The 24,678-nt window shown below is 38.3% G+C and overlaps 1 protein-coding gene across 5 annotated transcripts in view; it reads right to left on the bottom strand.

Annotated features, from left to right (window-relative positions):
- Positions 1–24,678, bottom strand: part of Usp9x (ubiquitin specific peptidase 9 X-linked) — a 108,775-nt gene that overhangs the window by 77,990 nt on the left and 6,107 nt on the right. For all 5 annotated transcript variants that reach the window (XM_060374301.1, XM_060374300.1, XM_060374302.1 and 2 more), the window contains exon 2: positions 3,873–4,126. In XM_060374301.1, coding sequence (XP_060230284.1) covers positions 3,873–3,968 — 96 coding nt within the window. In that variant the 5' untranslated portion in view covers positions 3,969–4,126. The remainder of the gene's footprint in view (positions 1–3,872; positions 4,127–24,678) is intronic.

Below are 24,678 nucleotides of genomic sequence, written 5' to 3'. Positions count from 1 at the left end.
CCTTTATTGTTCAACATCAAAGTAGTCAAAATTTTCAGCATTATATTAATGTAATGTAATGAATCTTTGTCAGATATAAATCTTCTTATAAAAAACAAGTTTCTCCTTAGGATACTAGAAATTAACTACAACAGTATAGATAATTTCTCTTAAAGCTACTGGCACATATTGCCAAATTATAATTTAGAACCTTCTGAGATACCACATCTGAGGAATGTTCATCCCACTTCTTCTTACTGATTTTTATGACATACTCTGAGTCTTAAAATTGCTTCTATAGAAGCTGGAGAGATGGCTCAGCAGTTAACAGCAGTGACTGTTCTTCCAAAGGACTGAGTTCAATTCCTAGCACCCACATGGCAGCTCACAACTGTCTATAATTTCAGTTCCAGGTGATCTGATATCCTTCACACAGACATACATGCAGGCAGAACACATGCAGGCAGAATACCAATGTACATAGAATAAAAATAAATTATAAAAAAATGCTTCTATAGGCAGAGATTTTAATGCTGAAATTTTGATTAAGAAATTCCCTTTAAGCCACAGTGATGGCTCACATCCAGCACTTGAGAGTTAGAGACAGGTGGATATCTAAGTTCGAGGCTAGCCTGGTCAACAGAGTGAGTTCCAGGACAGCCAAGGCTACACAGAGAAACCCTATCACAAAACGGGGAAAAGAAAAAAAAATAGAGAAATGCCCTTTATGAGCCAGCCAAATGGCCTAGTAAGTTCAAAATAAATAAATAAACAAACAAACTTGCAGCTGAGCCTGATGACTCAAATTAAACACTTAGAACACACATGGTGCAGAACTGACTCCCTCAAGTTATTCATTTTGTTGAAGTCCCTTTATGTCAATATATGTAAAGCCTATGAGAAACTAAGCCCAGGTCTGAAGGGCAGCAATTAAAAGAATGCACACTGCTCTTCCAGAGGACCAGAGTTCAATTTGTACACCCATACTAGGCAGTACACAAACACCTTTGACACCAGCTCCAGGGAGTTCTTACACCTCTTTAGGTACTATAGCCACATATAGATGCACATCTGCACACATAATTAAAAATAACAAAAAGTAAAAACTAAAACGAGCCAGGTATGGTAGTACATGCCCAGCACTTGGGAGGCAGAGACAGGCAGATCTCTGAATTTGAGGATAGCCTGCTTTACAAAGTGAGTTTTAGGATAGCCAAGGCTACACAGAGAAACTCTGCCTTGTGGAAAAAATAAAGAAATAAAAAAGACAAAACAAAACAAAACAAACAAAACTAACCCTTCTGGGGGATCTGATTACAGCTTTGGTTGATCCTTTGTGGTCCAACAGTATCAGATCTTGTGAAATAATTAAAGCCCTAAGATAGTCTATAACAATAAGAAACAATCAGAAATTCTAAGGTAAATAATTCTATAGGCAAGAATGTAATTTGCTTTCATTCTTTTTTTAACAAATACCAGCCATCTTCAACAGATGAATGTGTACAAATAACATTTAATACTAGTATCACAAACCTAAGACCTCTTATTAAAAAATCAAGTAATTTTAAAATAAAAGTAATATATGATTTTAAATCTCAGCACTTGGGAAACAGAAACATGAGCTCTCTAAGACTGAGGCCAGCCTGGCTTAAATAGAGGGTTCCAGGTCAGCCAAAGCTACATAGTCATTCAGAGATCCTGTCTCAAAATGACAATAATGTTCACAACTAGGATTTAATTTCACTGAAAGCCCTGCAAAGCCATGAACATTGCAATAAGAGGTTAGAATCCATACATAATACAAGTAATGAAGCAAAAAAGGAAAAGACTAACAGCTAGATCCTGGTTTAAAATATTAATCACTGGTATCAAACAGTCCTTTGACTATGCTTGAATACTGGCCTTCAAATTTATGTCCCCAAGTTTTGTGACCATATATTACCATTTCATGTCTTAAAAATGAGAACTGAAAAGGAAATGAATTAACAAAGTTGCATTTGGATACCTGGTTTGCTCATTTCTCTCAAGTGGCAGAGACAGGGGGAGACAGAGAGAGAAAAACGTCTTTTCTATCAGACTAATGAAGAGATAACCTGTAATATCTGAATAAAAGAACCTAGCCTCAAACAAAAAATAAACATAACCTACAATAACACTTATCCTTTAAAACTTACCCATATAAAAGTATGGACCTCTGTAAGGAGCATGTCTGTTATTAATGTATATACAACTTCAACTAATTAACTTATGAACAGTACAACAGGAGCTGCACATTGTCAGAAATCTTACTTTCTGCGTTATTCAATTTAATTCTTCAAAGTATAAAACTGTATATATTAGAAAAGGCTGAAGTAAATTTGAGACGAAAACAAGAAAATCAAATCCAAGGCAGGCAGTGGTGACACAAATCTTTAATCCCACCTCAGTAGAGGCAGAGGCACATGATCTCTGTAAGTTGCCTGGTCTACAGAGCTGGTTCCAGGACAGTCAAGGCTACACAGTGAAACCCTGCCTCGAAAATTTGAGAAAAGGGGGGACGAGGAAATCAAATCCAAATAAGGTAAAGAAGAACAAGAAGATAAGGTGTGATCTGTTTTGGGGGAGAGGAGTTATCAAAGTCCAAAAAGCTTTCTTATGGGGGGGGGGCATTAATGAAATTCATAAAACCCCTAGAAAGACTGATCGAGAAAATACAAATTAGCAATACCAGAGATGACACTGCTACATGACCCAAAAACTTAAAAAATAAAAAATTAAAAAACTGAAAGGAGTGTATTAAAGATGGGGAGTGAGGACCAGCTCCAAGTTAGAGCACACAGTTAGCCAATGCAAGAAAAGACCTGAGTTCTATCCCAACACCCTAGGGCATAAACAGTATTGCAAACAACTCCATCTAAATAAAGTTGGCATTGTAGATAAAGTAGACAAAACTGACAAAAAGATCAACCCCCACTTCCAGAAGCAACCCCCAACAAACAAACAAAAAAATCACTCCTTAAAAAAAAAAAACTGTATCTAGGTTGGGCATAGTGGCATGTATCTTTCATCCCAGCTCCTGAGATGCAGAGGCAGAAGGATCTGAGTTTGAGGACACCCTGGTGTACAGAGTGAGTTCTAGGGCAACCAAGGCTACGTAGAGAGATCCTGTCTCAAACAGAAAAGATTCATCTATATAGAAAACTCGATTACAAAATCAAGTTTCATTACTAGTAAAATTTTCCTACTAAAATCTTTCAATGGGGGAACCGGAATCAGAAGAACCAAGAACTTTATATAAACTGAGGGAGAAAACAGGAAAACAGTATTACCTTAACAGCTGTAGGGCAAGCAAAATACTGAAACCAGTCCCTATGCTCACATCTTGATAAGCATTTTTTTACTCTATCCTCAAAAAAATGCTACGAAGCTCTATTACTGTTATCCCTACTGTACAATGAAGATACAGGGTTAGAGATGATGTGATTTACCTAGTCATAAAGCTAGTATGGTACAAAGATGAAATTTGAACACCAGTAATAAGTTCATCCTCTTTATGATTTTATGTATATGGAATACAAAATGGAGGTAAGATTTACTTGGTCCCATAGGCCATACTAAGTCGTACAATGGTTTCTCCCAGAATTGACAGAGTGCTTAAATCATTCACTTTATTGAATGACTGGTAGTATAAGACATTTAAAAATGGGATGGGGTACATGGGGAGGGTGGAACACCCAACGTTGCTTTCAGCACTTGAGTTTTTTGTTTCTGCTGAAGACCTGTATTTACTTTTTAAGAAACATTTTATGACTATTTTACCATTAACAGCCATAAAATCATGGTTTCCTTATTCAGCATTCAAGAATATATAAGACATACTTCTGTACCTTTAAATAGTAGCTTTAATTTCTTACCTGATTCTGTGGGAGGGGGGGCTGAGACTGTCCATCAGGAGCTTGGCCCTGGTTGTCATTCCCTCCAACTGGAGAGCCACGAGTCGTGGCTGTCATACTCGACACAGGGCAGATCTTTGCAATTTTGTCTGCTTATGTAGTTGTCTTAAGAAAAGAAATTATAGTCCACTTATAGAAGATGAAGTACCAGCATTTGTCAGTCTTAAAAAGCTCCAATTCAAGAATAAAACATCTTGCAGAGACCATTGCATAACCTACCAAGTAGAAGGGAAAAGAGAACATTTTATTTTAGATATAACAAGCATGAACCTGTTCAAGTTTAGGATCACCAGTAAATCAGGTCAAGAGAGCATGAGTATATAAATGAGAAGTAAAAAGCTAAAGCTTCATTATTATGTTCAACTTAAAATAATGGTACTGTGGCTATTTATACCAAAAAACACACACGTTTAGCTATACCTTGTAGTATTTCAATTTTCTCTGGAACTGACTTCAAAGACAGTATGTATCAAAAAGTTAGCTGCCACTTGGTTAAATCATGGAATGGAGCAAACTGTCCTTAAATGGCTAGTGCCTTTAAATACGTTGCAAAAGCATGTAACTCAGGAATAAACCACAAACTGACCTGTAAATTTTAAAACCACTCATCTAACAAAGACCACACACACTTTCTCCTCTCTCTCCCACTTTCTCATACACATACATCTCAACCTTAAAAAATAAAAACAAGCAAATTTAACTAGACCTTAGATTTCAAATTTTGTAATTATGAGAAATCCATGCTCTATTATGTACCATCCTCATTCCCAAACCAAAAGACCTCAAATCCCATTAAACCTTTTTGTCAGTATTTTTCTTTATGAAGAATAAACTGTATAACCTACTAATACAATATAACTTAATTCAAATAACCTTAGCTTTCCTCTTTTGATAAGATTTTTCATTGCAAGCACTCCTGGGGCCCTATCAAGGCAACACGTCTCAAACACTTAATAACAAGCATTCTTTCCAACCTAACAAAAGTACATAGAATACAACCACAACTTTAATTCCATATTCATTAGACAACCTCTGCTCATTTTCAAGGGGTACTTTTAGTAGTGCTAATGTCTAGGTTCCGCATCAGGTGGAATCAGGCTATACACACGCACTTTAAAAACAAAATACAAAAGGGCAAAAAGAAATTCTTGTGATTGAGTCTAATATAGCACTAGATTGAGAAACGGATTCTTTTAATTTTCACCACTCTCACATTGCCCATAACAGCCCATGTATACTAAAATGGAAATATCACCTAAGACAGTCAAAGTTCCTACTCACTGTCTCTTTGAGAGACTGCCTACTCATTTCTACTCATAACCTGGATGAAAACATTCAAAATCGAATATACAGCATGACATATAAAACACATTTGGAGCTTCTGTACTTCAGTATCACAGCTATAAAGTACAGGAGGCTTTCAAGCATTTTATACAACTCATTTCTCCCAGTCTGTGCACTACAGAAGGCAAGTATTATTTTCCTCATTTCACAGACTCAAAGTAAGAGCTGCAGTTTATTCACACCTATTCAGGGCCAAATGTAACTCATGTCTGCATCTACAATGTATCTTCTTAAAGGAAAAAAAAGGGGGGGGGGGGAGGAAGTATACCTTATCAGTAGATTAATGAGGAAAATGTAAACAAACAAAAAGCCTAAAATAAAATGATAGAGGAATAGAATTAAAACACTTTTAAAAATACACACAATTCCAGTAAAATAGACTTGTATGAAAAAAAATTCCTGTCTCAAAGAGAGAAATTTTAGATATCAGATCTCCCATGCTCATGGATCAGTAAAGTAACATAACAAAAACGGCCATCCTACCAAAAGCAATCTACAGATTCAATGCAATTCCCATCAAAATACCAGAACAATCCCTTACAGACTTTGAAAGAACAATTCTCAAGTTCATATGGAAAAACAAAAAAGCCAGATAGCTAAAACAATACTCTACACTAAAAGATCGTCTGAACTATCACCATTTCTAATCTCAGGCTGTACTATATAGAGCTACAGTAATAAAAATTTCATGATACTAGTATAGGAAGAGACTAGTGGATCAACAAAACCAAACTGAAGACCCAGAAATAAACCCACACACCTATAGACACTGGATTTTTGACAAAGGAGCCAAAATCATACAACTGAAAAAAGACAGCATCTTCTACAGACTGGAAAAAGATGTTCACCCTATATCCAAAAGAGGGTTAATATCTTGAATACATAAAAGAATTCAAGAAATTAAACACCAACAAACCAAAACCAAATAATCCTTTTTAAACAGAGAATTCTCAACAGAAGACTACTGAACGGCAGAGAAACCCTTAAAGAAATGCTCAATGTCCTTAGTCACTGGGAAAATGCAAATGAAATGCCATCTAACACAGATTCAGGAAAGGATGTGGATAAAGGGGAACTCCATTGCTGGTAGGAGTGCAAACGTACACAACCACTTTGGAAATCAATTTGGTACTTTCTCAGAAAACTGAACAGCCCAGTTCCAGCTATACCACTCAAGATCCAACTATATACCACTCCTGAACATATACCTGAAAGATGTTCCACCATACAAGGACATTTGCCCAACTATGTTTGTAGCAACATCTGGAAACAGCCTAGATGTCCCTCAACCAAAGAATGGATACAGAAATTGTGGTACATTTACACAATGAATACTACTCAGCTATTAAAAACAAGGAAACCATAAAATTTGAAGGCAAACGAATGGAACTAGAAAAGATGCATGACTGTCAAGTTAGGCTCCTGTCTGCAGGCATAGCAGAGTTATCATTATTAGTGTCAGGGGCTGGCTCTCTACCCTGGGATGGGTCTTAGGTTGGGCCAATTATTGATTAAATAGTCCTTCAATCTCTGTTCCCTCTTTGTCCCTACACTTCTTGCAGGCAGGGTAGTTTTTGGTTCACAGGTTGTCAATGGATTGTTGTTCCCCTCCTCCTATTAGTCCTGCCTGGCTAGGAGGTGGTTACTTCAGTTTTTCATGTCCCCTGGTTAGGAGTCTCACCTACAGTCATGCCCATTTCCTGCTAGGAGCCTAACCTGTTGCAGGCCTCCAGCTTGACAAAATGGTCTCCCATCAGTTTCCCTTCTTGTTCCCAGCCCTCTCATATTCCACCCCAGTTCTCCACACATCTGGTCCTCACTCTTGTTTCCCTCCCCATTCTATCTCCTGCCCAGTTCCCTCTTTTCATCTACTTCTGCTCCAGACAGCAGCAGACTGAGACAGATGCTGGAACTTACAGCCAATCATGGGTCAGAGCTCCCGGGGTCCTGTGGAAGTGTTGGGGGAAAGATGGAAGGACCTGGAGAGGACAGGAACCTCACAAGAAGACCAAGAGAGACAACTCAGCCCATGGGGGATTACAGAAACTGAGACATCAGCTAAGAAGCACTTATGGTCTGGATCTAAGACCCCTGCACATATGTGGTTGATGGGCGGCTTGGTCTTCATATGGGGTGCCTGGCAAGTGGATGGTGTAGGCTGTTTCTAACATGGACTCTGTTGCCTGCTTTTGGATCACTTCCCCCTGGCAGGGCTGCCTTGCCTGGCCTTAGGGAATGAGGATACACTCAGTCCTGATGTAACTTGAGGTGCTGGGAAGGGTTGATAAGAAAGAGGGGGCTCCCCTTTTCTGTTTCTGGGGGAAAGGGAGAGGGGAAGAGGAATAAAGGGGAAGCGGTCACAGGAAGGAGAGGGTCACTCTGGGGGTGTAAAGTAAATAAACTGAAAAGAAGTTATGTTAAGGGGGAAAAAAAAAGATCCTGAGTGAGGTAACCCAAAATCAGAAAGATGTAAAACACGAAACACATAGTATACACTCATAAGCGGATGTTAGCCATATACTATAGGATAAATATACTAAAATCTACAGAACTAAAGAAGCTAAACAAGAGGACTCTAGAGAGAATGCATAAATCTATTTCAGAAGGGCAAACAGGATAGACACCAGAAGCAGTTGAAAGGGATAGGACAGGAGCCTACCACAGATATCCTCTGAAAAACTCCAACCAGCAGGGGATAGAAGCAGATGCAGAGACTCACAGGCAAACTTTGGGCAGATCTCAGAGTCTTATGGAAGAAGGGAGGGATAGCTTGGAGGTGACAGGAGCTCCACAAGGAGACCAACAAAGCCAAAAATTCTGGGCCCAGAGGGGCTGCAGAGACTGATGCATCAACCAAGGACAATGCATGGAGAAGACCTAGATGCCATGCTCAGATGTAGCCCATAGGCAACTCAAGTCTCCATGTGGGTTCCCTAGTAAGGAGCACAGGGCAGTCTCAGATGAACTTGGATGTCTGTTTAACACTTCCTCTGTGGTGGGGTGGCCTTACCATGCCACAGAGGAAGAGGATCTAGGCAGCCCCAATGAGACTTGATAGACTAGAGTCAGATAGTAGTGGAGGACGACTCCCTGTTTTCAGTGCACTAGGGGAAGGTTATGGGGGGGGGGGGATAGGACCAGGAAGCAATGTGGCAGGGGGCTACAATTGGGATACAAAGTGAATAAAGGTAAAAATTAACAAACAATTAACAAACACACGTAACTCCAATCAAAATACTATGTACTTGCCAGTCATGGTGGTGCAAGCCTGTAATCTCAGCACTTGGGGAAGAATAGGCAGGCAGATTTCTCTTAGTTTGAGACCAGCCTGGTCTATAACACGAATCCAGGACAGCCAAGGCTACACAGAAAAACTGTCTCAAAAAACCAAAAACAAAAAAAACCCAAAAAGTACCCACTTAATATGAGTGTAATTGTAGTTCAAAAGATAAACCAACATTGACATCCAGCACCCACAGACACACATACAAATTTATAAAAATGAGTATTCAATAAGGAGATGAAAGGTCAGGCTACCAAGTTTGAAAGACAGTACATTTATAACATTTTAGACCATAGCCATAAACACAAATAACTCTAAGCAATTTCATATAAAAATATTTAAGTTTCCTGACAGTGGTGGCACATGTCTTCAATCCTAGAACTCAGGAGGAAAAGGTAGACAGATTTCTGAATTGGAAGCCAGCCTGGTATACAGAGCAAGTTACAGGACAACCAAGGCTACACAGAGAACCCTGATCTCAAACAAACAAACAATTAAAGGTACTTTTTTTTTTTGGTGGTGGTGATGAGATATCAGTGTATATATACAAACAAATCTCAGGAGACACTTTGCTGAGACTCGGGTCTCACCTTCTACCATGTAGGTCCTAGGGTACAAATCTGGGTTTTCAAGCTTGATAACAGGGACCTATACCTGCTGAGACATCGCATTAGCGATTAACTTTTCTCAAAAATAAGATTTCATTGCCCTAGCCCCCAATGTCCTTTATTTATCATTATATGAACTTACCATTCTAAATTCTTATGATTCCATTAATTAAGAACAGGGTTCCACATTATGTTATTCTAGACAACTTCACAATCAATTCAGAAAATGGAAATGAAGACGTGTCAATTATTCTGTTACAGTCCCATGTCAACTAAATGTTCATATTCTATTTTTTTTAAGATTTATTTTTTGTAAAGGAGTGTTCTATCTGCATTTACACCTGCCAGAAGAGGGAATCAGTTCACATTATAGATGGTTGTGAGCCACCATGTTGCTGGGAATTGAACTCATGACCTTTGGAAGAGCATACAGTACTCTTAAACACTGAGCCATCTCTCCAGCCCTCATATTCTATTTTTCATATTCTATTTTCAACACCTATTTAAAGACCTCTCTGTACACGTATTTATTTATTTTTGGTTTTTCAAAACAGTGTTTCCCTGTGTAGCCTTGGCTGTCCTTGTCTCACCTTGTAGACCAACCTACTCTTGAACTCACAGAGATCTACCCTGCCTCTGCCTCCCCAAGTGCTGGGATTACAAGCGACTGCCACAGCACCTGGCTTCTCTCCATGTATTTTGTAACTAAGTCACTTCACCTATCTAAAACTAGTTCCTAAGGATAGCTTCCTAGGAGTTACTTTAACAGGCCTGCATCCTGAACTTGAAATTCCTTATGGCAACAGAAATGTGCTCACTTAGAATTGCTTGATAATTATTCAGACCTTCATAGTATGGTCTGTCAAGTCCTGTATAAACAATTATGCTACTGAAAGCTTCAGTAATTGTTGGCATCCTCTCTAGGCATTTTCAAAGCCAAATTTGCAGTGGTTACATGTTAGCCTGAAGAATTTTAAATTGAAAATGACTTTAAGAATGGTGGCATCAAGCCGGGCATAGTGCCTTTAATCCCAGCACTCAGGGAGGCAGAAGCAGGCTGAGCTCTGTGAGTTCGAGGCCAGCCTGGTCTATAAAGGACAGATCCTTGTCTTGAAAAACCAACGAGAGAGAAGAAGCTCTGTGGTAGTTTTACTAACTACCACCACCAACAGGTTAAAAAATACATTAAGTCTCTAGAAATAAAAACAAGCAAGGAAGGAAACTTTGGGTCAAAAGAAGTCTACCGTATCTGAGTAAGAACAGGAACAGAGCCTGGTATTTAAACCACCATGGTCTCATTATAGAGGAGCAGGCTCTCCCCTTCAAGCTAATGTTATCTCCCTGGGAGAATAAAGCAGCTAGATTTTTTATCACACCCAGCAGGCAAGACTATCAGGGGTCTGGGGCTCTTTTGTTCCATCTAGGCCCTACTTGTGGGGCAGAAGTTCTATTTCAAAGGCAGCAAGCCAACAACACTACAGTCCTACTGGTCCTCACCCCCTTTCATCCATAGGTGCAAGATGCCAAGAAAGTAGATAGACAGTCATTGGGTGGATGCTGCCTCCATGAAGCACTGCTCAGAAAGTAGTAGGGGCTTTAACTCTAAGAGAAACCAGCAAGTTTTGTCTGCTGTTTCAGTTCTGAAGAAGTGTAAAGGTCTCATCAGGTCGATGGAAAATTAAAACCTCAGGAACCAGCACAAAGGATTATTCCTAAATATGAGAATTTAACTGGATTCCAAAAAGCATCATGTACAACAACTGAACAACAGGTAATTAGTAAAAGCTAGTATCTGGGTAAAAGAGTGGGCAGGCAAAGACAAGATATATAGAATTCTTGTTCAAACACTCAGCACAGACTCCTAGAAAATGATATGGAAGATTTTTACTAAAATTGTTCAGCTAGTTGTTACACGAACACTAAAAAAAAAAAAAAAAAAAAAAAAAAAACGAACAAAAAACCAAAGTCCAAAGTCCTGGTGGTGGTGACGTAAGGAAAGAATCCTTACCGAATTTTTTTTTTTTTTTGAAAGGTCCAGTTTTACATCAGGAATTGCAACACATGAAAGCAAAGGGGAATGTGTGGGCCACCTACAGGAAAAAATTACTTTCAGAGTCCAGATGCCCAGTTTAGCAAGTCTTCAAAACATTGTAAGTACCCTCAAAGTAAAGCACGCTACTAATAATGGGATATGTGATTATATCCTAAAAAACTGGTAAGGAGACAAATGTAAAATTAGCTCAAGCACCAGCATCAAAAAGAAAAATTCAAGTAAAGCCAGCAAGATGCCCGAGTGGGTTAAAGGCTCCTGCCACCAAAATGAAAACCTGAGTTGTTCATCAACCCCTGCCTGGAACCCACATGGTAAAGTGAACAGACTCCCAACAAGTTGTCCTCTGAACTCCACACTGAACATTATAGTTCACAGGCACATGTTTGTGTATGTATAAACATACAAATATGTAATTTAAAAAAAATAAAGTAATCAAGAATTTAAAGGATACCCGCAAGACAATGAAGGGGGCAAGCCTCTAAATAAAAATGATACATAATTTATCTAATTAGGGACTTGTATTTAGAATAAACAAATTGTCCAATTTAATAATCCAGCTGAGATGAGCAAAGGATCTAAAGAGATACTCCTCTACAAGATATAAAACAGTCAATAAACACATGCAAAACTGCCCAACATTATTAGCCACAAGGGAAATGCACATCAAAACCACAAATGCTTATCACTTCACATCCCTCAGAATGGCTGGCTATAACAAAGTTGGGGGGAATGGTGATAGGATGGGAGAAACCTCAACCCTTATGTGATACTTTTAAGGAAGTAAATTTCACCAAGTGTGCTGACTCACAGCTTTAATCTCAGCAATCTGGATACAGAGGCAGGCAAATCTCTCATCCTGAGGCTAGAGACTAGCCTAGTCTACATACAAAGTTCCAGGCTAGCAAAAGCTATGTAGTAAGACCCTGTCTCAAAAAAAAAAAAAAGAAAAAAGGAATTTTGATAAGCTGTGGCATGCATGAAATTTTGAGTGCATTATTTTTTTTTTAATAAAACAGAAAAAGACACAAATACCATGATTTCATTTATAAGGTCATCAAATTCATAAAGCTCAATAAAGCCAGCCTTCTTCATCCATACTATTTTGTAGCCATAAGCTTATCATCCCACATTATTCTTGGCTTTGTCTAGCCACATACTCTGCTTTTAGAAGCTTTTTTTGAACTTCTACATGACCTACTTTAACCTTGTATTTTAACTCAGTAACTTCAACCCTTCCATATACCCAGTTCCTTTCTATTACCTTAAAAAGGCCTTATACTTACTATAGGTTGTCAGCAGGTTAGGACCTTTTTTTTTTAATGTGTTTATTGTATTAGATTTTGTGTTCTTAAGAGTTTCTCTGTGTAGCTCTGACATTTTTTTTTTTTTTGTAGACCAGGCTGGCATCAAACTCACTGTAAATCCACCTCTCTCTACCTCCCAAGTGCTGGGGCTAAAGGCATGTGCCATCACACCCAAGTGTGATAAACTGTGAACTGTTACTAACTTCAAAGTTTTCAGGTAATCAAATTGCTCTTAATTCCACGTTTCCCATCATTTTTTTTCATGGCTGATTTCGCAGAACATGGAGTTTTTTTCAGAAATGCATATAGTGCAATATACCAGGACTACAATAAAAATTCAATCTTCCAAGTATCATCTTGCTCTCTCAAGGTGGCTAACACATCCAAAGATTATTAGAAAGCTTTAATGAGAAAATGTGCAAGTACCAGGAACACAAAGAAGGGACCTAGTAAATGTACTTCTCAAAATGCTGATTAGATTATTACTTGCCCTTGATAATTCTTGTTTGTTTGGTTGGTCTGTTTCAGACAGGGTTTCTCTGTGTAACAGCTCTGGCTGTCCTGGAACTCAATCTGTCTACCTTGTCCCCCCCCCCCCCCCAAGGCAGACAATTCTTATTTTTGAACTTCAAAGGCTCCTTAAGAGTATGATCTCTAACAACCAACTCCTTACATGATTAAGGATACTCTGCTATGCTTGTTTACGGGAGCCTGGCATAGCTGTCCTCTGAATGGCTCCATACATCCACAGATGGAAAGAGACGCAGAGACTCACAACCCAACATTGGGTAGAGCACATTGTAAAAAGCGTGGGGGGAAAAAGACAAAAAAAAAAAAAAAAAAACCCACAGTGGACAGGAGTTCCACAAGACCAACAGAGCCAACTAAATAACCAGGGCCCAAGGGGGCCTGTAGAGACTGAAGCACCAGCCAAGGACCATGCATGGATTGGATCTAGGCCCCTTACACAGATGTAACCAATGGGCAGCTCAATCCTCATATAGGAACCCTAGTAAGGGGAATGGGGCTGAGTCTAACACAGACACTGTTGCCTGCTTTTTCATCATTTTCCCCTGGCAGGGCCACCACACCAGACCACAGGGAAGAGGATGTACTCAATCCTGATATGACTTGATATGCTGGGGTGGGTGAGAAAGAGGAGGCTCATCTTCTCTGAGGAGTAGTGGTTGGGAGGATACAAAAACCAAGGAGGGAGAGTAAGACCAGAAGGAGAGGAGGGAGGCAACTATGACCCGAATGTAAAAAGAATAAATAAAACTTAAAATTGAATGAAAATATATGATCGCTAAACTGGCCCAGGGTAAAATTCTCCAAATTATATGCATCAAGATTTTCTGCTTTTAATATACATTGCCACAATGTTACATAATGTAGCTGTTATTATTATATTGCATTAACCAAAAACTACTATAGTTGAGTTACAATGTCCTTGTGAAAACCCAATTTCAGTTAAAAAAAAAAAAAAGAAAAAGTTGCCCTTTGCAATGTAGTGTCATATTGTTCCGGCTCCAAACAAAATTTAAAGAAACCAGTAACAAGATGACATCAGCAGTGCTACATAACTTACTAATTATCTATTGAGTGAAAGAAAATACAAATGAACCACCCTTTGAGGTAGAAATGTATCTTTCCCATTTAATAGAGAAATGACTTAGTAACAAGTATGCAATTGTGGTTCCAGTTCATTTAATTACACCTGCTGGATTTGTATCAATGTTAAGCTAGCTCCAATTTGCTATTTCTGGTTCTACATTAAGAGAATCTTTTAATTACTTCCTATTATAAATGTTACTTAGGGGATCCAGACATGGTGACATACCCCTTTAATTACAACTCTCAAGAGGCAGAGGTAGATTGCTGAATTCAAGGCCAGCCAGGTCTACAAAGCAAGTTCCAAGTCAGGGCTACACAGAGAAATCTTGTCTGGAGGAAAAATGACAAACAGGTAAATGTTACTTAAATACATACAGAAACAAAATTAGGATTAGACTTTCATTTGTAGCTATATAAAACCAAAACAAACCTCTTAATGTTAACGTGAACTGCTAGGTTTGAGTTCCTGAGCCTTGCATGGGTATAAAACAACCATATGACATGTGGAAGACAGCTTTCCTACTTCTACACCACCCTGTACATTCGTATGCTATGATATCATTTGCCCTTGTCACCAACATACCATTCATGTGTTATGTCTGCCTGACATTCTCATTATTCCAGAAATCAATGGATGAAAACAGACTAATTTTTAAAAAGGTAAACGTTTTTGTTTTATAAAAAAAGACACCAGAAAGCCAGAACTCTTTAGGGGAATGAAGGAGGGGTGGCTCAAAGAACATTTAAAATTTAGAAATAACCAGCCAAAATGAACTACATCTATTCTCCCCCTTGAACATTTTAACATTGCAATGCTCCTTGCTGCTAACAGAAAGGTTTTTTCCCCCTTTACAGTCAAAACGCTATTTCCCCTTGTCACTGGTTTATTAGTTACAGTTCTGCCTCCTGAAACATAAAGCTAATTATTCACCATTATATACCTTCATCATCTTTCTCAAAACTACAAACACCAGATTTATTGTATATACAGTTCTAGATCTCTTTTCAACAGAAAGATTAACTTAAAACTTTATTAAACCGTTGCAAAGTGTACAAGAGCACAATAACTTCAGTCCTCAAAATACATCAGCCAACATTCAAAATTAAGACATAAGACATAAATTAAGACATAAATCACTATCAAGCAGAAAAACCTTCTGTAATGTATCTTATATATTTAGACAATTTTCCTGCCTGCATGCCAGAAGGTTGTGAGCCACCCTGTGGTTACTGGGAATTGACCTTTGGAAGAACAGCCAGTGCTCTTAACCTCTGAGCCATCTCTCCCAGCCCTCACCCTACTCTTAAAATGAGAGTTTAAGATGAACTCAAAGTTTTCAGTTACCAGAATGTATTTATCTTGGTCAAAACACTTTGTTTTTCTAGAAGGTTTCTCTGTGTAGCCCTAGTTGTCCTGGAACTCAAGGGATCCTCCTGCCTCTGCCTAGAATTAAAGGTGTGCCCCCACCCACATCAGGCTGTCAAAACACTTTAAAAAAGGAATGAAATGAAAACTTCATTTAATAAACAGTTTGTAATCAAGGCAGTTAGATCAATAATCTTATGCACGTGTTTTTTTGCCTGAATCTTCCAGAAGTAGACTATAGAAAAGTAAAGGATGTACAAAGGAAACTAAACAATTTCAAATTGCTTCTCATTAATGAGATTATCTCCAATGCATTTAAAAAGTCTTAACACAAATCACTTGTCTGAACTGTACAATTAAATGGATCTTTCTGTATTAATTATATATAGAAACATAGAATATTTTCAACACCCCAACAGAGGCCATACCAAAGCTAAGGGCATAATGTAGCTCTGCAGCCAATTGTATGAAGAGGCCCTAGATTCCATTTCTAGGACCAGAAAAACAGAAAGATAGTCTCATCACTCCCCATTCCCTACCCTCCCTTGATCTACTTTTTCTTTTGCAACTGGTTTCTTTCATTTCAAAGGTCATGACAATTTTAACGCATATATAGTACCTCACTTGCTATTGCTAATATTCCATTGTAATGGTGTATACTTTATGAATATATTTACTCTATGAGGGCATTTAGATTTTGTGCGCACACACGTGTTGTTTTGATAGACAGGATTTCTCTGTGTACTACTGGCTGCCTCTGCCTCCCTAGTGCTAGGATTACAAGAGTGTACCATCATGCCATGCTCTGCGTCAACACATGTACTGCTAAAAATCACTGTCCATCAACAGAGGAATGGATAAATGGAATGATGCATTGATATTTGTATGCAAAAAAACTAATAGAAAAAACAGGTCAAAATACGTTTTGGAGAGAACTTCTATTTAAAAATGTTCTGTATCAAAGCCAAGTATGGTGGTACACACCTTTAATCCCAGAACTCGGTAGGCAGATCAGAGGCAGGCGGTTATCTTTAAATTTGAGGCCAGCCTGGTCTACAAAGCCAAGTCCAGGATAGCCAAGGCGCTGTTACACGGGGAAACCCTACCTCAAAAAACCACCAAGTTCTGTATTATAACCTGATTGGTGACTATATAGATAACTTTAGCTGTTAAAGTAAAATTTTATAGTAGATAAGCCATTCTAAATATCTAACTTTCTTGGCCACAATAGTCTAGTCAAGTTATTAGTTCTTTAAGCATGGTCTGGAGGTTCCCTGGCTTTTATGAGATCCTTTTGCTCCTAGAGATCACACTTTTCCTCGATATTTTCTTAAGAAATTACTTGCCATAAATTAAACTTAGCTATCTTTCAGAGATGCAAAAATTATTAACCACTGGTGTTCTTGATAATTCTTATTTTGGGAAAGTCTTTTTTCCAGTTTACACAGATAGGGAATGAGTTTTTTAAATTAATTTTTATTATTTATATGCTTCCACTTATTATTTATATGGTGCCTATGGAGGCCAGAGGGTGATTGATTCTCTGGAACAGGAGTTCCTGGTGATCAGACACCCAACACATCTTTGAAAATTCTTAGGCTAAGAAATATAAGCTGGGCTGTGGCAGTGTACATTTTTTTTTCTTTTTGGTTTTTCAAGACAAGTTTTCTCAGTGCGTAGCCCTGGCTGTCCCGGAATCACTTTGTAGACCAAGCTGGCCTCGACCTCAGAAATCCTTCTTCCTCTGCCTCCCAAGCACATGCACTATCACTGCATGGCTGGTAGTGCACATCCTGGGAGGCAGGCAGAGGCAGGTGGATCTCTGCAAGTTCAAGAACAACCTGGTCCACAGAGCAAGTTCTACAACTGCCAGGGCTACACACAGAGAAACTGTCTCAAAAAACCAAAAAGAGGGGCTGGAGAGATGGCTCAGGGGTTAAGAGCACTATTTGTTCTTCCAAAGGTCCTGAGTTCAACTCCCAGCAACCACTTGGTGGCTCACAACCATCTATAATGAAAATTGGTGTCCTCTTCTGACATTCAGGTGTACATGCAGGCAGAACATTGTATACATAATAAATAAATCTTTTAAAAAAAAAAAAGAAAGAAAAAGAAATACTTTACCAGTAAGCATGTTTGGCTAGTTCTCTTAAAATAATGAAAGTAAGTTATCATTTGCTATGAAATCATGTTGGACAAAAATGACTGTATCTACCGCATTTACCTGTGCACAGTCTCATCTTCTACTCAGAAAAATAATTTCCTCTTAGATATTATTTTTTTCCTGGCGGGTTACCAATTTTGAACTGCATTAATATTTTGGAAGCTTAAGCTAGACTTCAAATGAAAGAAAACTTCAAGTTTTAGGCTAGTGACATAGTTCAGTAATAGGAGGCTTACCTAGACCGTGTGAACTACTTACTAGTTTAATCCTAGTACCACAAAACTGTAATAATTATTCAATCAAGGTTTACACTGTTCTGACAAGAAAATTATACCCCTATACTACCAAATCTATGCTTCCAAAATTCACACAAGCTACTGACCAACTAAGATTCTGACTGATGTAAAGCTCTCTAGATTTGATCTAGGTATAGTGCTAAGCACTTTGTCAATTAAACTTCTGTCTTTACCTTTTCTGTTTTGACTTGAAAATTACTCCAAACTCCACTTCTCCGTGATCTCTGGGGTACAGCTAAAATTTAAGAACTTAAAAACAAAAACAATCTCTGTACAGTACCTTGGCTTTGCAGATAGTCAAAAGAGCCAAAAGGGACATGAAATGATTTGGATAGTTGAAACTGTAAAACACTCCTGACTAGTTCCAATACTCTTATACTATCCTCATTCTCACTAAAAATGAAAAGGGCTGCCTGAGAAAACAAATAAACCCTACAAAATAGGAAGCAATAAAACTGCAGCTACCTTAAATAGATTATTCACCTATTTTTACAGACTCAATTATTTTAAAGTGGCAAGATTAACACCTACACAAAACAAGGAGAGCCCTACTAGTTAATGCTTTCTGGCCCTCTTATGTGTGTGTGATAAACATACTTAGATAATCCACCCTTTAATGTTAAGGCACACATTGCAGGAGTAGTCCTTCTATAACCCAGATTCTGTTCTGTGACCTTTCAACATATCTCAGCAGACAGCAGCTCCTAGTGGGAGGGAATTAGAGCTGGGACAAGTTATAAGTAATAGAGTTTTGCCCTAACCTCCACATTCAGAGACAAAGATGGGGTTAACCCTGTAGATCCATTCTTTTTATTTCATTCTCATAATCTTTATTACTTAAGGAAACTATTATAAAACTACCTCAATTCTCTGCTACAGCTCTATTTCAATATCTCCAACATACTATGCTCACAATTTGTTTGTGCCTTTAGGTGAGTGCATATGTAGGCCAGAGGACAATCTTGAGTGTAGTTCATTAGATATTACCCACCTTATTTCTGAGACAGGATTTCTCATCTGCCTGAAACTATCCCAACAGAAAGGGCTGGGCTGGCCAGTGAACCCTAAGGATCCAGCTATCTCCATTTCCTCATTGCTGAAATTAACAGGTACATGCTGTGCATGGCTTTATGTGGGTTCTAGGGTTTTTTTCAACTGAGGTCTTCATGCTCTTAATGACTGGTCTATCGCTCCAGGCCCTCAAAAGAAAACCTAGATACTGTCTTTCTCTTAAAGGCCCTTTATTTTAAAACCCAAACTTAAATGCCCTAACATATGAACAAACATATATAACATATTGTATATGTAACATATTGTAGCAGCCTTAAACTATCATTCCAAGTCTCATCTCCCTTAACTTCTCCCAACTCACACACCCCTGTGTTCCTTCTACTCTCTACTAGTTTTTCCTCTAAACCACTCATTCTGCCATTGCACCATTTCAAGTAATGGTTCTCAATTTTGCATTTGGTGTGCATTTTCCAACTTCTGAAGCCATTATTTAGTCATCACCAATATGGAGCAGGGTACTACTAGAATTTTATGGTTAGAGGTCATAAATTATAAGTAAGTAGTACAGCATGACACAAGGAATTGGCTGACCAAATAGTGTTTGGTCAATTAACATCAAGGTTAAAAAAAAATACCTCTGGAAGGTCCCTTCTCTAATTCAGGGAGCCATCAAAATGACATCTTTTGATATACAAGCCTCATTCAAAAACACACAAAATGAGCAATCTCTCCTACCACTACATTTTTTACACTTTTTATGGTTGTCTTTTTGGTGTTAAGAATTTATCTCAAGAGCCTCATGTTTAGTAAATACCATATACACTATCACTTTAGCTACACCCCAACTCCTTGCACCAAATATTGCTCTTAAGTAACTGGCCCAATAGCCTAAAGTCTTGAAGGTAGATGTTAAAAAATCATTCTTCTGTCTCCCTACACCTATAATGGCATTAAATGAATGAATTTAAGTCAATCATCACAGTAAGGCAGTAATCAGAGTTTCTTGATTTTTATTATTATTTTTTTTACAATTTCCCTAAGATCACATACTTGCTCACCATTTAGCATTTACAACTATAATCTAAGCCTTTAGGTTTATTGAGGGGATGGTAGGTGGGAAGAAAGACATTCCTATTAATCTGGTACAACATCTAATACACATAGGAAGGGGTGGAGAGGCAGGGAGGGGTTATTAAAGGCTGGGATACCATACCAGATACTGACCATTAATTAGCTGGGAGAATGAGAAAGAACCTTGCAAAAGCAGACATATCAAAATGACTGTATTCTCATGGAATTGGCACAGGAATTGGGGAGATCAGGAAGAAATACAACATTCAAACAACCCCCAGATTACATTTACATGACTAATTAACTTCAATACATAGTAGGAAAGAGGAAGCTCTCAGTGGAAAGAAATTCATGGGCAGAGTCTTTGGTCTTTATTCAGCTGCACAACCACAACCACTTTCCCAGTCAGGTCTGGTAGCTCATGACTATAATCCCAGCACTTTTGAGGCTGAAGCAGGAAGATCACAGGGAAGTGAAGGCCAACAGAGAGTAGGTGTGAGTTACTGGCTAAAAAGATAAAAAATGAAAACAGACCGACATGGCAGTAGTGCAACACTTGGGAAGCTGAGGCAGGAGTGTCAGGAGTTTGAGGTCAGTTACATTAAGAGTCTGTCTCAAAAAGTGAACAACGAAAAAAAACAACACACCTTCCTCAAGTGTACTTCCTTATCCTTTTTCAAAGAATCAAAATCTCTCAAAGCTAAAGAACAGTGTTTCCCCACTCTCAGAATGCAGGAAATTGTAAAATTCCCAATTACCTTCACCTGTCAAAACAGAAGCCATGAGCTAAAAATACAGCTCAGCTGGTGGATTACCAGCTCAGTTTTAGTAAATAAAGCCCTGGGTTTGATAAACAGCACTGCATAAACCCTGCATGAAAATACACATCTATAATCCTAGCATTGAGGAGGAGGTAAGAGGCCTAAGGTCATATTAAGTTACACAGTGAGTTTCGGCCTAAGTCTCAAAAAAAAAAAAAAACTGGTCTATTACTACAAAAAAGTGGAAAATCTCCTTAAATAGTACTGGAAAGAGAACATATGGGAAATAAGGGCATTAAAAAGTGGGAAATAAAGTTGTAAAATCCTATTGGAGTCAACTTTAAGACAAGTTTTAAACAAAAGTATCTAAAAAAGTGGAGTAGAGAGATAATGACTCTGGCATGGACGATGGCAGATGCCTGTACTTCCAGACTACATTAACTTTATAATTATATATACAAAGTGTAACACCCCTGAAAGCTTTCAATCAAATATTAAATTACACCTTAACTGTCTTAAAAGAGCTTTGATGTCCTGAAAATGTATACCAAATGAAGTTTCACTGTATTTGATAATACACTCTTTTCCAATTTAGCTTACACCACTGGCCTACTTTGAAAACTGTGTTGTCTCAGAGATTCTAGCAAAGTATTTATGGAGACTAATTTTAATATAGGATGTGACAATTCTGGTTATTTCTTTAAACATTGTATTCCTATTACTTGGAACAGTACCTAATATATAGACAGTACAAGCCAGTACAACTGTCATTTACTACATAATTGAATTTTAAATACACAGAAAGCAAAATATTCAAGATAGCATTAGACTGTGAAACACTGATGAAGTAGGATATGCTAGATATAATTCTCTAGGGGTAGGTAATTCTCTAGGGGTAGGTAATTTTCTACCTAGGAACTTTTTGGAAGCACACTGGAGACCTCCACTGAAGACTCAATGAACTGAATTTTGGGAGTGAGCTGAAAAAAAACTGACAAGCCCTCCAGGTTTGGGAACCACTTCTCTTTAATTCAGGACAGGAAAACTAGGGTGACTAAATGCCAACCTCTTGGTTTGTTTTTTTTTTTTTTTTTTTTTTTTTGTTTTGTTCAGTCTACAAGTTTATGAATGGACTTAATACAGAAACACTTGCCACCAATTTGAGAACACTGAAACTCCAATTAAGCAAAACACTATATTATACACTATTATCTGGCCTCTTACAGAAAAGGATTGGCTAATCTTTCCTTTTATCTGTGTTGTTACCAAGGAAAGCAACCAAATCCTTTTTGCACAATTGAGCTCAGAAACAAGCCACTCTGCTAAGGTTAGAATATGGGTCTGAACATGAACTGTCATGTTCTCGGCTGTCAAAAGTTAGTAATGGGGGCTGGAGAGATGGCTCAGGAGTTAAGAGCACTGATTGCTCTTCCAAAGGTCCCGAGTTCAATTCCCAGCAACCACATGGTGGTTCACGACCATCCATAATGAGATTTGGTGTCCTCTTCTCTCATGCAGGTCTACATGCAGACAGAACTCTGTATACATAATAAATAAATAAATCTTTAAAAAGTAATGAACAGACTAGACTTAAGAAGCTCATAATTAGGTGAGACCTGTGATCACCACCAAAACTTGACTTTCAAAATCCATCTTTCAGCAAAACCTGAGGCACAAAGACAGGTAGGTATAGGAGTGTTCCTATTCTCCTTTTTCCATACCTTTCCTTTCCATATTTAAAATGTACAGGCTGAGATCTAGTATCCGAGACTAACAGCTCAAAATCATACCAAGAAAAACAATTCCTTTGATAACATAACATGTTCAAAGGTCATATGAATAGTAAGTTACAGAAAAAATAGAAGTGTAAGGCATCATAAAATAACGATGCATCTATATGGGAGTTTAGTCCAACTATTTCCAGCAGAGATGTTGGTTGAAGAAAGAGGTCCAACCTGGCCATAAGTGGGATTTGGTAGAGGGAGCAGGGCTTCAAACAGGCCTAGCTTGAAGGCTTTCTCTGTACCTTCAACTCTTTCATAAGCATTTTACTGGCCTAGTGATCCTGGCTAATCATTCACGTCATTGCCTCAGTTTCTTGGGCTGTGTAAGTAATGACAACAGCTCTTAGCCCACAGAATGAATGATGCTTTGATATGAATTAAAGATTAAGGCACTTTCAAAAAATCAGCCAACAAAAACACTAACCTCTAGAAGCTAAATTATAAAATATAAAACATGACAAAAAGAGGGGCTGGAGAAATGGCTCAGCAGTTAAGGACACGGATTGTTCTTCCAGAGGACCCAGGGTCAATTCCCAGCACCAACATGGCAGCTCACAACTGTAACTCCAAGAACTAACATCCTCACACTGACATACATGTAGCTATACAGCAGTGCACGGAAAATGAAATAAATTTAAAATAAAAATGAAAGTAGGTCAACTATTTGAAAAAAGAAATGAGCAAGGAAACAGGGAGGCAAGAAAGAATGAGGTATAATGATCAAAGTACACAATAAGCATTTAGAAATAACAAAACTCATTGTATACACTAAAATAAACTTAATTTTTAAAAACGTAATTGCAAATATAGTTTTGGTTTGCCTTTGAGACAAAGTCTTAGTATGTAGCTATGTAGACTAATAGCTGGCCTTTAATTCAAGCGGTCCACTGTCTCTGTCTCTGCCTCCCAAGTGCTGGGATTTAAAAACTTACAACACCATGGTCAGCTGAAGTTTTCCTTTTGTTTTGTTCAAGAGTTAGTTAACTCCATTAATAAAAATACAACCTTTTGTTCTGTTTTTTCCAGCCAGGCTTTCTTTGTGTAGCGTTGGCTGGCCTGGAACAGATATTGGCCTGCCTCTACCTAGAGTGCTAGGATTAAAGGTTGGCAACATCATTACCCGGCTAATACAAAACTTTTTAAAAACCACTTTCAGAATATCAGCTCTGACACTTTTTCAATCAGTCAAAAGAAAGAAAAGTGAGAAACTAAAATGTTTTTCCTGTTCCAGTGACTGAAGTAACAGTATAGTGTCACTTGAGGTTTGTTTTGTTTTATGACCTCTACTCAATTAAAGGTCAGGCCATTTTATTTCAGATAACTTTACTCTCCCACCCACCACCTACCATCCCATCCCAGCTACTCTGAAAAATAAAGCAAGAAGTTCAAGGTTTGCTTGGACTAGTTCAAGACAAGCCTGAACAACTTTTGTGAGCCCCTGTCTCAAAATAAGAGTAAATAAAGGGAGGAGTGGCACTGGAGATACATACAGGTTAGTGGCAGAGTTATCTTGCTAAAGCATGTTCAAGGCAATGGTTTCAATCCCTAGTGCTACAAATCAAGTAAGACCCAATTTTGCCATTTAGGTAATCATGTTCTAGGTGTTCTGCAAATACCCAAAGGTAAAGGACAAAATGCCTGACACCTTATTATATATTAATTGATGAACGATGGTAAAAGTAGTGGTTTAGAAACTGATACTTGTGAACTATGGAAATAACTTCATGAAGAAGGTAGCCTAATATATATGCTATCTTGGTTAAGTTTCTTCATCTCACTGGGGCCATTTTCTTAGGTTAAAAAGGGCAGGTTCAGCAGGGCAGTGGTGGCACACCCCTTTAATCCCAGCACTCAGGAAGCAGATGCAGGTCAGTATCTTAAGTTTGAGGCAAGCCTGACCTAACAAAGCACGTTCCAGGGTGCTCTGTCTCAAAAAAAACAAAAAGACTAGATTCATTCCAGAATGCATCATAAAAGGACTATCAGGGCTGGAGAGAGAGCTCAGTAGTTATGAGTACTTGCTGCTCTTGCAGAGTTTGGTTCATTCCACTTCCAAGGGATCCAATGCCTTCCTTTGGCTCCAAGGGTATTGAATCCATATGCACACT

This window comes from Meriones unguiculatus, chromosome X (assembly GCF_030254825.1).
Source record: "Meriones unguiculatus strain TT.TT164.6M chromosome X, Bangor_MerUng_6.1, whole genome shotgun sequence".
Classification (NCBI taxonomy): domain Eukaryota; kingdom Metazoa; phylum Chordata; class Mammalia; order Rodentia; family Muridae; genus Meriones; species Meriones unguiculatus.
This window is presented reverse-complemented; position numbering and strand designations above follow the sequence as displayed.